Here is a 13,589-nt window from a genome sequence, read left to right on the forward strand (position 1 = left end):
CTTGGGAGTCCGGCTCTGGCAAAGTCACCAGGACTCCAAGCCTCTGGGCTAAAAAGAAGCCATGGTAAGGAATTATTTTTCACTTGTTCCCTACAGCCCTATTGTCTGAGTTCAAACACTGTCTACACGAAGTGTGAATATTTGTCAAACCTGATCCTCTGACTGAATGGTCGCCTTGTTCCCTTGAGGGCACTTTTCACTGTTAGTTCTTAGGAGGAGTGGAAGTGCCAACCAGCCCCACCGCCATGCTGGTAATACCTGAAGGAGGAAGGAAACAAGGGGACACAATCGCTTTGTGCAATACACTTTTATTTTCCTTTTACCTTTGCAGTCATCTTTGAGTAATCATTGTGTAAACAATAGAATGGAATGAAATTACATTAAATTGTATGCAAATGGCTCTAGAACACCTTTACAATTATGACAAGGCAATTATAAATAACTTTTTCTTTCCTTAGTAATATATATTTGCTTTTTAAAGTACATTAAAGAGCTGCCGTATCTAGGGTTAGCTAGGAAAGAGCAATGGTACCGTCCTGGGAGCCCACCTCCCTGAAAGTTTAGACTCCAATTTTGAAAATCCTAAGGTTTACTATTCCGTAATACACAGTCAAGCAGAGGGCTACTTGGATTGAAAAGGATTTATTCTTGAAACTTAACAGCATTTTACCTTTTTAGTCATTGCACAAAACCCTTTCTATTTTTCACTCCACCTGGGTATTCTGCAGAATTTCAAGTAAAACTCAGATTCTGGTAGCTTCAAGTTTATCACCTTTGGAACAACAAATCCTATCATTTAAGGAGAAGTCAAATCAGAGATGGGTACATAATGAGCAGTCTAATAGAATGGCAACATTTTATATAGCATTCTATACGTTCCAATGAAGCAAAACTTACATATGCCACTTGATGTAGAGGAAATTTTAGATCTGAGACTATTCCAAAGTAAAGCAGCCTCAGGCACATTCTTAATATGAAAGTTTGCAAGGCACCCTCTCCCAAGAGACAATCAGATTGTGGATTGGTTTTTCTGCAAACAAACCAAAAGAATAAGCATCCTAGTTCCTAATTCAGTCATTTCAAAAATCAAAAGTTATAAATACTCCAAAGATAGACCTGAAATTTTCTGTTTAAATAACAAGAGATTAACTGCAAGAAGCATATAATCAAAAACTTTTCTTCTTATAGCTAAGGTGTGTAATGCATAAATATATGAAAAATAAAATTCACAGTCAGTTTTAAAACTAGAATTCAAGTTTGGCTAATAAATCTTAATTTTATAAGTATATTAATTTCTAAATACAACATAAAAGAGGCAGTATTGTCAGATGTACAATTAAAGTAGAACAGAAAGAACAATGAGAGAAGAAATAGGCTTCTGAGAGAAAAAATTCCTTTTGTTGCCAATAAATAGGACCACCTGAGTGTATTTCAGATTCTTTTCACTTAAGGGATATCCAAATTGATTGCTAAGAATATTAAATAGCTTTTGGAAAAATTAGCAACTGTCGTGCAGCTGTGGCATTTGCTTGTTCTCATACTGTGGATTGCTAGAGAATAAAGCAGAACTCGGAGTGTTGTAAGTTTAAAAAAATTCTTTTTTATCCCATTTCATTGAAGCCAGACTCTTCACAATCTTCTGATTTTGTGGGGACTGGGAGTGAGGGGGTGGGAGACAGGGTGGGGGAGAGAAGATTGAGGGGAGTGTTGTGAGGTGAGGGGCATGACAGATCAGGGAGATGTCAAGGGACATACATCAGCTGACACTCAGCTGAGCAAACCCGATCAGCTTCACTTCATCAGGAATCTCCGACCCATCGCAGCCTGAAGCCTGAAAAGGGAAAAAGACAAGTTTCAGTGCCGGTTGATCCAAGCAAAGGCACAGTCTATATGGGGCCAGTGTCCCATGTCTTCCAGGACAGAGAATCATCCTCTTGAAGGACTACTGTAACAAATCTGGTCACTATGCTATCAAGTACAGAAAATGGGAGGGTGGGAGGATTTGTTCCCGTTAAAACACCAGAGTCTCCAGACTCGGAGCTTTGAAACTGTCAATGACTGCCAAGAAAGTGATTTTAAATATACTTTCAAATTAGAGCTCCTTAATCATTTTAAAGGATTATGATAAAATCCTTGGAATAAATTTAGCCAAAAAAGTGAAAGACCCATACTCTGAAAATAAGACACTAATGAAAGGAGCTGAAGACACAAATGGAAAGATAGACCATGCTCAGCTCATGGGCTGGAAGAATTATTAAGATATCCATATTACCCAGTGCAATCCTTATCAAAATACCAATAGTATTTTTCACAGAACTAGAACAAATAATCAGAGTTTGTACGGAACCATATAAGACTCTAAATAGCCAAAGCAATCTTGAGAAAGAAGAACAAAGCAGGGAGATATCACAATCCCAGATTTCAAGTTATACTACAAAGCTCCAGTAACCAAAATAGTACGGTACTGGCACAAAAACACAGATCAATGGAACATGAAAGAGAGCCCAGAAACACACCCGTACCTATATGGTCAACTAATCTACAAAAAAGGAGGCAAGATATACAATGAGGAAAAGACAATCTCTTCAATAAATGGTGCTGGGAAAACTGGACAGCTACATGCAAAGAATGAAACTAGACCACTTTCTTATAACATACACAAAAAATAAACTCCAAGTGAATTGAAGACCTAAACCCACCAAAATCCTACAAAAAACAAAACAAAACAAACAAACAAAAAACCATCGGCATTAATCTCTTATACCTCAGCCTTAGCAACAATTTTCTGGACCCGTCTTCTCAGGTAAGGGAGACAAGCTAACAAACTACTGGAACTACACCAAAATAAAAAACTTCTGCACAGCAAAAGCAACCATCAACAAAATGAAAAAGGCAACCTACTAAATGGGAGAAGATATTTGCAAATTCTATATCTAATAAGGGGTCAGTAATCCAAAATATTCCTACAACTCAGTAACAAAACCTCCACAAAACCCAATAAAAAATGGGCAGAGGACCCGGACATTTTTCCAAAGAAGACCGACAGCCAACATACACATGCAAAGATGTTCAACATCACTAATCATCAGGGAACTGGAACTCAAAACCAAATAAGATATCACCTCACACCTGTCAGAAGGGCTAGTATCAGAAGACAAGAAACATGAAGAGGTATCTTTTGTGCACTGTTGGCTGGGAATGCGAGTTGGTACAACCACTGTGGAAAAGAGTATGGTAGGTTCTGCAAAAAGCTAAAAATAGAAATACTGTATGATCCAGTAGTTCTACTATTAGGTATTTACCCAAGGAAAATGAAAACACTACTTTGAAAGGATATATGCACCCCTGTGTTGATTGCAGTAGCATTTACAGTAGCCAGAATATCCAACCTAAGGGTTCATCTACAGATAAATGGATAAAGATGTAGAATATATATATATACACAATTCAATATTACTCATCCATAAAAAGGAGTAAGATCTTGCCATTTCCAACAAGGATGGACCTAAACAATATACGCTAAGTGAGATAAGTTAGCCAGAGAAGGACAAATATTGTACTTCAGTTACATATGGAATCTAAAACACAAAACAAATGAACAACAATGAAACCAGATTCTAAATACAGAGAACAAACAGGTGGTTGCCAGAAAGGAGTGGTGGCGCGGGGGTGGGGAGTGGGGGGAAAAGGGTGAAATATGTGAAGCGAATTAAGATGTACAGATTTTCAGTTGTTAAAATACGAAAATGAGCAAAAGCGATTTAACTGGTCACCGAGGGTAATACGGTTTTTACCAAAAGGCGTCCTCTATAAAACTGGTCAGAAAAAAAGTGTTTACCAAGTAGTAGCAGGGCTCATAACAAACAACTTATTTTTCCAGAACAATTTTGTTTATAATATTTTAGGACATTTATTGCCTAGAATTGTCCCAACTTATATTGTGTCAAATACTTTGATTTTTTTTTTCTTCAAAATTAAAAGGAACTGGAAACAAGTCATTGCTCATCAAACCTCTCACTTGTCCTCATTCAAAATTTTTTATTTTTTTTCAACTCCCCTTCTCTCTCTCTCTCTCTCTCTCATACACACACACGCACACACAGTATGCATATCACCATTCCAGGCTACGTCTTCAGAGTGCATAAACCAGAATCTGACATTATGTAAGTACAAGTGGGGAGAAAAAGGTTTGATAAATGACTGGGAATAGGCAATTAATCACCAAAGGACCATACAAACCTTTTCTTGGCCTAATTCCTGCTAAATTATTGTCAAAACAATTAGTTTCCCATGTTATAAAAAAAAAAAAAAAAACCTTCCAATCATCACAATGAACCTGCTTTGCACCGCTCCAAAAACCAGTGCATAAACTCAGTCCTTTGTCACCCCCAACAATTTCCCTTACAATAAACTGCTAATTAGAATACAGAACTTGAGTATTTTTAAGTAATTATCTTTAAAATAATGGTGTCAGTACTTAAGCTTATATAAGAAAATCAATAGCCTAAAGGATAGAAATATAAGTGGGCATTTAAAAATTTTCCTTTGTGCCTGCCCATTGATTTCTTTAGTTTAAGTTGACAAGATATTCAGTAAAGGGCAATTTTCACTGTTTGTGTTGTCAGGGGTAGTAAGATCAGAATCACCACCCAGCCCCTCACCCCCAATTATTTTCTTGTTCCACACCAGTTTGTATATCTCCTTAAACCTTCCTTTCTTCACGCCTGCTAACATCATTTACTCAATGCAGTGAATGGGGGCAGACACAATGTGTGTAATTAATAGGCAAATGACAAACACCACAGGAGCAAGGATAGCTGCTGACAGTGACAAGCAGGGACTAGCCAATGGGAAGTACATCGGTGCATGTCAAAGATACACCAGAAATTTGGCAATGGGAATTAGCAGGATGTTGAAATGAGAGGAAATAAAGTATCCAATAGTGGTTAAAAGAAAAATCTTAAATCCTTTTTGCAAAGAGTAATAGAAGTTGAGAATTTACAATGCAAGTGGGTGATCAAACCAGTGATTATTGTGGGTACATCACACAGGGAGTCCATCTCTCACCCTCTGTTCCAGAGCCTCCTGTGGCTGCACTGGAACACTCAGTTTCCTGGCAGAGTCACAGGCCAGGTTGTCTGGCTTTCATTCAGGTACTCAGCTCTTCTTCCCCACTACCCTGCTAACTCTCTCTTAACCAAGGCTGAGTTCTTGTCTTGCTCACTGTGGCCAAAACACTGAGGGCAATATGAAAATGATTCTGGGTTCTAGAGCAAAGAGATTAGAGACCCTTAAAGCAGCAGTTCTCAAACTTCTCAGTCTCAAGTACCCTTTATATTCTTAAAAATTATCAAGGACTTCAAAAGCTTATGCTTTTTTAAAAAATCATTTACCATGATCAAGTGGGATTTATTTCTGGGATGCAAGGGTGGCTCAATGTTCCTAAATCAATCAGTGTGATCGATCACATCAATAAGAGAAAAGAACCATATGGTCATGTCAACAGACACAGAAAGAGCATTTGACAAAGTACAACATCCATTTATGATGAAAGACCTCAACAAAGGGAACATACCTCAACATAATAAAGGCCATCTGTGAAAAATCAACAGCTAACATCCTTAATGGGGAAAAAATAGAGTTTTTTCCCCTAAGGTCAGGAACAAGACAAGGTCTCACCATTTTTATTCAACATAATACTACAAGTCCTACCCAGAGCTATCAGACAACAAAAAAAGGTATAAAAGGCATCTAAACCGATGGAGAAGGAAAACTTTCATTATTTGCAGATGACTTGCTACTTTATATAGAAAACCCAAGGATTCTACCAAAAAAACTGCTAGAACTGATAAATTCAGTCACAGGAGACAAAAGGTTCAGAAATCTGTGGCATTTCTATACACCAATAATGAAACCTTAGAAAGAGAAATTGACAAAACAGTTCCATTTTGACTGCACCAAAAATAATAAGATAACCTAGGAATTAAATACTGATGAAAGAAACTGGAGACAACACAAAGAAAGGAAAAGACATGCCATGCTTATGGAATTACAGATAAATTAAAATGTCTGTACACTTAATGTAATCTAGACATTTATTGCAAATCCTGTCAAAATGCCACCAGCGCTTTACACAGAACTAGAACAAAAAACCCCCCAAAATTTGTGTGGAACCACAGAAGATACTGAATAGCCAAAGCAATCTTGAAAAAGCAAAGCTAGAAGCATCGCAGTTGTGGACTTTAAATTACAAAGCTGTGGCAATCAAAACAGTATGGTACTGGCTTAAAAAAACAGATATGGAGGGTTGCCTAAGTAGCTTGGTCAGTTAAACATCTCTTGGTTTTCGCTTAGGTCAAGATCTTACAGTTGTGGAATTGAGCCCCGAGCTAGGCTCTGCCCTCAGTGTGGAGTCTGCTTGAGATTCTCTCTCCCTCTCAAATAAAATCTTTAAAAAGAAAATAGACCTGTGGATCAATGGAATAGAATAGAAAACCCAGAAATAAACCCACAAGTATGTGGTCAGTTCATCTTCGACAAAGCAGGAAAAAATATTCAATGGGAAAAAGTCTCTTCAACAAATGGTGTTGAGAAACCTGGACAGCCACTTGCAAAAGAAAGAAAATGAACCACTTTCTTACACCATACAGAAAAATTTGAAATGGATTAAATACCTAAATGTGAGACCTGAAACCATAAAGATCCTAGAAGAGAACACAGGCAGTAACCTTTTTGACATCTCATCTGTCTCCTGAGAAATAAAAGCAAAAACAATCAACAAAACTAAAAAGGCAACTTACTGAGTGGGGATATTTGCAAATGATACATTCAGTAAAGGGTTAGTATAAATATATAAAAAAAACTTATGAAACTCAACATGCAAAAAATAATCCAATTAAAAAATGGGCAGAAGACATGAACAGCCATTTCTCCAAAGAAGACCTAAAGATGGCCACAAGACACGTGCAAAGGTCTTCGTCACTTACCATCAGGGAAATGCAAATCAAAACTACAATGAGATTTCACCTCATACCTGTCAGAATGGCTAAAATCAACAACACAAGAAATAGCATGTGTTGGTGAGGATGCAGAGAAAGGAGAGTACTTGTGCATTGTTGGTGGGAATGCAAACTGGTGCAGCCACAGTGAAAAACAGTAGAGGGTTCTTCAAAAAGTTAGAACCACCCCCACGATTCAGCAATTATACTGTGGTTATTTCCCAAAGAATACAAAAACACGAATTCAAAAGGTTACATGCACCCCTATGTTTATAGCACCATTATTCACAATAGCCAAGATATGGAAGCAGTCCAAGTATCCTCCGATAGGTGAATGCATAAAGAAGATGTGGTATGTGTGTATAAATACATATATATATAATGGAGTATTATTCAGCCATAAAAAGAATGAACTCTTGCCATTTGCAAGGACATGGATGGAGCTAGAGAGTATTCTGCCGAGTAAAATGAGTCAGATAAGAAACAAAACCCAGAGGGGGGAAAGAGACAAATCAAGAAACAGACCCCTAAATTTTGGAGAACAAAGTGATTACTAGAGAGGAAGTGGGTTGGGAGGATAGGTGACACAGGTGATGGGGATTAAGGAGGGCAGTTGCTGCGATGGGCATCGGGTGATGTATTTAACTGCTGAGTCACTAAATTGCACACCTGAAACTAATATAACACTGTGCTAACTATACTGGAACTAAAACTTAAAAAGCTTAGGTTTTTTAGGTTATATTTATTGTATTGACTATTTCAAAAATTAAAACTGAAAATTTTTAAACATTTTAAACATGATTTTAATATCAAAGTATTAAAATAAAAACAAACATGCTTATGTAGATTGTATTTATTATACTGACGATCTCAGAAATTAAAACTGAAATTATTCACTTACTAATTTACTAAATTATTCACTTACTAATTTATTAAATCTAATAATAAACCTATTACATGCTAACAAATAAAATCTTAATGGAAAATGACCACAGTTTACCAAAACAAAAATTTGAGAATGGCACTGCTTTACATTCTGCAAATCTCTTTAATGTCTTGCTTAACAGAAGATGGCTAGATTTTCATATTTGCTTCTACATTCCATCTATTGTTTTATGTTGCTCCCTTGACATATGTAAAGAAAATCCAGGGCACCTGAGTGGGTCAGTGGGTTAAGCCTCTGCCTTTGGCTCAGGTCATGGTCTCAGGGTGCTGGGATAGAGTCCCACATCAGGCTCCCTGCTTAGCAAGGAGCCTGCTTCCCCATCCCCTGCCTCTCTGCCTACTTGTGGTATCTCTCTCTCTGTCAAATAAATAAATAAAATCTTAAAAAAAAAAAAAAAAAGGAAAAGAAAATCCACCCTCCTATAAATAGGTCACTGAAAGGGAATAAATAGTATTTCAAAAGTCTTTCTGATCATTGTGAATGTTGTTTGTCACCATACCAAGATATGCCAAGTGGATTTTCTTAAAATTTAGTTGCATTGTAGAATCTGAAACCACATACTCTATTACATTGAAACCAGTGGCCTATCTCTCAGTTGGAAGTGATCTTTTCCCCTCAGCATCACTGAATTATGCAGATCATCCACTGTTGACACAGTCTGTTATAGAATCTCAGTGTTTCAATATGCAATGTCCACCAATCATATTCATTAATATCACACATGACTAATCTCATCAGAAAAAGTAAGTACTGGGCTGTTGTCACTCTTACAGTGGCAAATGCCAGTTTCCCAAAATCCTTTCTCTGCTCTAGAGCCGAAAGGTATTATTGATGGCAAATATTGTCAGTTGTTTTCCTTGAAGTGTCAGGCTCACTTGGTTCATTTTGAAAAAATATCTGCCAAATTCTTAGTCTGAATAACCACAGTTTGTCAGTTATTCTTCTGAGTAAAAATGGTATTCCACAGGGATTAAAAAAAAAAAAAAAAGGCTAGTTCAGCCTACAACTTAATCTCACAAGAGCTTTTCCTGGAGACAACCACAGTACTTCACGATAGAAGCCTACCTTGCTTTATTGCATTTCACTTTCTTGCCTTTTCTGGATAGCACATTTTTTTTTCTTTTTAGAAATTGAAGATTTGTGGCAATCCTGTACCACGTAAGTCTGGTGGGGTCATTTTCCCACAGCACTGGCTCGATTCTTGTCTGTAATATTTTGGTAATTCTCATACTTTTTTAAAGGCTTTCATTATATTTGTTATAGTAATAGGACATCAGTGATTTCTGATGTTAATTTTACAATTGTTCTGGGGCCCATGGGCCATGCCTATATAAGATGGTGAGCTTAATCCGTAAATGCTGTGTGTGTTCTAACTGTTTCACTCACTGGCTATTCCCCTGTCTCTCTGCCTTGCCTCAGGCCTCCTAAGTCCCGGAGATCCAACAATATTGAAATCAGGCCAACTCGACCCTACAATGGTCTTTAAGTGTTCAAGTGAAAGGAAGAGCTGCACGTCTCTCACTTTAAATCAAAAACCAGAAATGATTAAACTTAGTGAGGAGGGCAGGTCAAAAGCCAAGACAGGTCAAAAGCTAGGCCTCTCGCACCCTTTAGGCCAAACTGTGATTATAAAAGAAAAGTTCTTGAAGGAAATTGGAAGTGAAGTGCTACTCCAGTGAACACATGAATGATAAGAAAGCCAACAGCCTTATTGCTGATATGGAGAAGGTTTTAGTGGTCAGATAGAAGACCAAACTGGTCACCACATTCCCGTAAGCCAAGCCTAATCCAGAGCAAGGCCCTAATTCGCTCTTCAATTCTCTGAAGGCTGAGAGAGGTAAGGATGTTGTAGAAGACAAGGTGGAAGCTACCAGAGGTTGATTCTGGAGGTTTAAGGAGAGGAGCTGTCTCCATAACATGTAAGTGCAAGGTGAAGCATGTCAGTTATCCAGAAGACAGAGCTAAGACAATTAAAGAAGGCAGCTATAGTAAATAACAGAATTTCAATGTAGACAGCACAGCCTTCTATTGGAAGAAGATACCATCTAGAGCTGTCATAGCGAGAGAGGAGAAGTCAATGCCTGGCTTCAAACTTCAGGACAGGCTGGTTCTTGTTAGGGGCTAATGCCAATGGGGACTCTAAGTTGAAGCCAATCTTCACTTACCTTTCCAGAAGTCCTAGGGCCCTTAAGAATTATGCTAGATTGGTTTATAGACTCTACAGCCTATAAACAGAACAAGAGACAGCACCTTTGCTGATAAAATGGTTTACTGAATATTTGAAGCCCCCTGTTGAGAACTGCAGCTTAGAAGAGAACAGTCCTTTCAAAATATTACTGCTCATTGATGATGTACTTGTCACCCAAGAGCTCTAATGGAAATGGGACAATGAGATTCATGTGGTTTTCATGCCTGCTAACACAGCATCCATTCTACAGCTCATGGGTCAAGAAGCAATTTCAACTTTCAAGTCCTATTATTTAAGAAATACATTTCATGAGGCTATAGCTGCCACAGACAGTGATTTCTCTGATGGATCTGGGCAAAGAAATTTGAAAACCTTTTGGAAAAATTCACCTTTCTAGATGCCATTAAGGACATGAGTGATTCGTGGAAAGAGGTCAAAATGTCTCCATTAACAGGAGTTTGGAAGAAATTGTTTCCAGACCTCACGGATGACTCTGAGTGGTTCAAAACTTTAGCAGAGGAAGTAACTGCAGATATGGTGGAAACCGCGAGAAAACTAGAATTAGAAGGGGAACCTGAAGAAGGGACTGAATTCCTGCAAGGTCAGGAAAAAAACCTGAACAGATGAGAAGTTGGTTTTTTATGGATGAGCAAAGTGGTCTCTTGAGATAGAATCTACTTCTGGTGAAGATGCTATGAAGACTGTTGAAATGACAACCTGGGTGGGCTTTGGAGCCACTGGAAATTTTAAAATATACAGAGGTTGTGATAGGATCGGTCTGGGGTGGGGGCTGGTGCCTGGGATTTTTGAGCTCCCTAGGTGATTCAAAGGTTAGAGTTTGAGAACCACTGTTCTACGCAAGTGCTTCCCAATGTGTGAAACACCAAATAAGCTCCCAAGCTTCCCATCAAGCAGTGGTTCTCAAACTTTAGCATGCACCAGAATCACCTGGAGAACTTGTTAAAACACTTGCACCCTACATCCCAGAAATTCTGAATCCTTAGGCCTGGGATGTAGACATAGAATTTATGTTTTTATCAGATAGCTTCCAGATGAAGCTGACACTGCCAGTTTGGGGACCCCGCTTGGAGAACCACTGTCTTGGACTGGAGCTGGAGACCCAGAGCTGCTACCTGGATCTTCCTGAACTGATAGGCTGCCTTGAGATTTTTGTCTTATCTTTCTCCTCTTTCAGTAAGGGCTGGGGGGGAGGGGGGAGAAGTTGAGTTGTTTTCATCTCATTTCAGTCTTCGCTTTACCTGTACTTCAGGAAATGTTGCCTAGTGACACAGCCTCCAACTATGGTTATGCTAAACGCCTCTAAAAATAAGGCCCGTTAGTCGTGAATTGCCAAAGTGCTTATGAAATTGCTATACGTAATGCATGTTACTTAACTTCAGGAACTAAAATCTGTAATGCTTACGTAAATGTGGACCAACTGAATGTTACTTACACGTACTTACGGCTTCTATTCTGTCTTTAAGGGAAAATTATCTTATTTCATATTTTTACTAATGCAGTTTCAAAAACTTCACCCTGAAAGCAGCAAGACTCAATTGCCTTATAAAACTGCAAGGCAGCAGATTAAAAAATGCCGTAAACATTTAGACTTGTCTCAAGGCAAGGCTCACAACAATCAACAGTGAAACAGTACTGAGATGTTGCACTCAAAGCATGTTCCACTGGAGCTGAAATGCCCTTTTTGCTTAAACCACTTCATTAAAAGTGCTATATATATGGGGGGAGAAAAATGTTCTCCCTGCCTCTCTGGTCATGCCAACAATGGAAATCATACTTCACTTATTATATGTCAAACGAGGCTAAAGATCTCACTGGGCAGGGAGCAAATGCATTTCTTGGTAGAACCAACATCCTTGCTCCCTGGGCCACTGTTTTTCTTACATAAGCAGATCCATAAGCACCGCCCAATTTTCAAACTTGAGCCCAGTATTTCTAACAGTGGTGGGAGAGTGGAGCGGAGGGAGATTAGACACTGAGCAATCTACAAACAGCGTGTTTCTCAACTGGGGCTAACCCGTGGCATCACCAGGGGACACCTTCAAGACGCCCAAAGCCCAGGCTGTCCCAAGAGCAATTACATTAGGGTATCTGGTATAGGACCCTGATAAGAGTAATTTTATGAAGTGCCCCAACTATCTCCTGAGTAAACCACTGTTCTCTGAGGTAAGGAACCACATCACCAAGATATAACTTTGTTCTTTAGACGATGTTCAGGCCCCCAACATTCTCCTTTAGAAAGCAAAGAAAGCTCTGAGATAAAAATGATAAACAGCTGAGAGATAAAAGGGCCACCAGCAGCAGCAGTTTGTGAGGAAAAATCCTTCTGAAATACTTTCTTTTATTCTTCAAGAAAATAGCCAAACGGACAAATGAAGGCAAGTGCATCTGAGCCTCTGTGGTTTTACCAGGATGTCAGTGTTCTACAGACGATTAGACCCAGAAGCAATTCAAATGAGCTCTGTCGGGTGGATCTCAAACTGGCCGGCAACAGGTAACAACAAAGAAACCCCCTCAGGTTTAACGAGGGCTGGACAGAGAATGAAGTGACCAAAACCGAAGGTTGCTCTTGAGTCTGGCTTTACTTAATGTCTTTAGCTATCTTTTGGGGAAAAGCCATTAATTTCCATCTTCTGGGAACAGCACATTACTACATTCTCAAGCTATCGGGGGAAAGGAAGACTTGCCTGGGTTCTCCTGCAGGACTCCGGGACCAGACAGGCCCATACTATTCAATCTGCTTATCCAAGCCCGTCATCCAAAAGGAAGAATCCACAGAGACAGTAAACCGTAAAACCACACAGCTGCAGGGCCCTGATTCTCAGAATGAACGGTGACTGAGGGGATGGGCTGGGAGCTAGACCAGAGGGGAATCTGCAGTGTCTACACTGTAACCATGGGCAAGTTAGCCCCGCAGAGTCTCGGAGTCCCAGGACAGAAAATGAACCTAAGGATATCACGATCTAGCAAACACGGGATGCCGAAGAAAGTGTTTCTCGTTCTTCCTGCAGGCGAGGCCCAGGGATTTTAAGGGACTCTAAAAAGAGGGCATGAAGCAGAAATCACCATCTTCATTATTTTACAGGAATTAAAATAAATGCTAAGGGAAAAATGATGGCTGAAGTTTCTCTGACTGAGGTCTGTATTACACTAATATATTTAATTATCAAGCCCCCCGCGCTGTGCCAGCTACCGTGCTAGGCAGTAGCCTCTGGCCCCTGGGGGCTCTAGACTTGAATTCGTGGGGGAGAATAGCAGAGGAGCACCTGAGCCAGGACTGGATGTCGCAGAAAGCTTCCTGGAGAAAGTGAAATTTAAGCAAGAAGCTGGAACATGCCTGCATATCGGGTTGCCGAAGTAGCAGCCCAGAGAAGCTGGATGGATATTTTAGTGCGAGAGAGAAGCACATACAAAGGGCCAGCGGACAAAAGGAGAAGGA

General features: G+C 39.3%; 1 protein-coding gene across 3 annotated transcripts in view; it reads right to left on the minus strand.

Moving 5' to 3' along the window:
• Window positions 1–292: 292 nt before the first annotated feature.
• Window positions 293–13,589, minus strand: part of STK39 (serine/threonine kinase 39) — a 304,821-nt gene continuing 291,524 nt past the window's right edge. For all 3 annotated transcript variants that reach the window (XM_032355850.1, XM_032355849.1, XM_032355851.1), the window contains one exon: window positions 293–1,831. In XM_032355850.1, coding sequence (XP_032211741.1) covers window positions 1,757–1,831 — 75 coding nt within the window. In that variant the 3' untranslated portion in view covers window positions 293–1,756. The remainder of the gene's footprint in view (window positions 1,832–13,589) is intronic.

Source organism: Mustela erminea, chromosome 8 (assembly GCF_009829155.1).
Source record: "Mustela erminea isolate mMusErm1 chromosome 8, mMusErm1.Pri, whole genome shotgun sequence".
Classification (NCBI taxonomy): domain Eukaryota; kingdom Metazoa; phylum Chordata; class Mammalia; order Carnivora; family Mustelidae; genus Mustela; species Mustela erminea.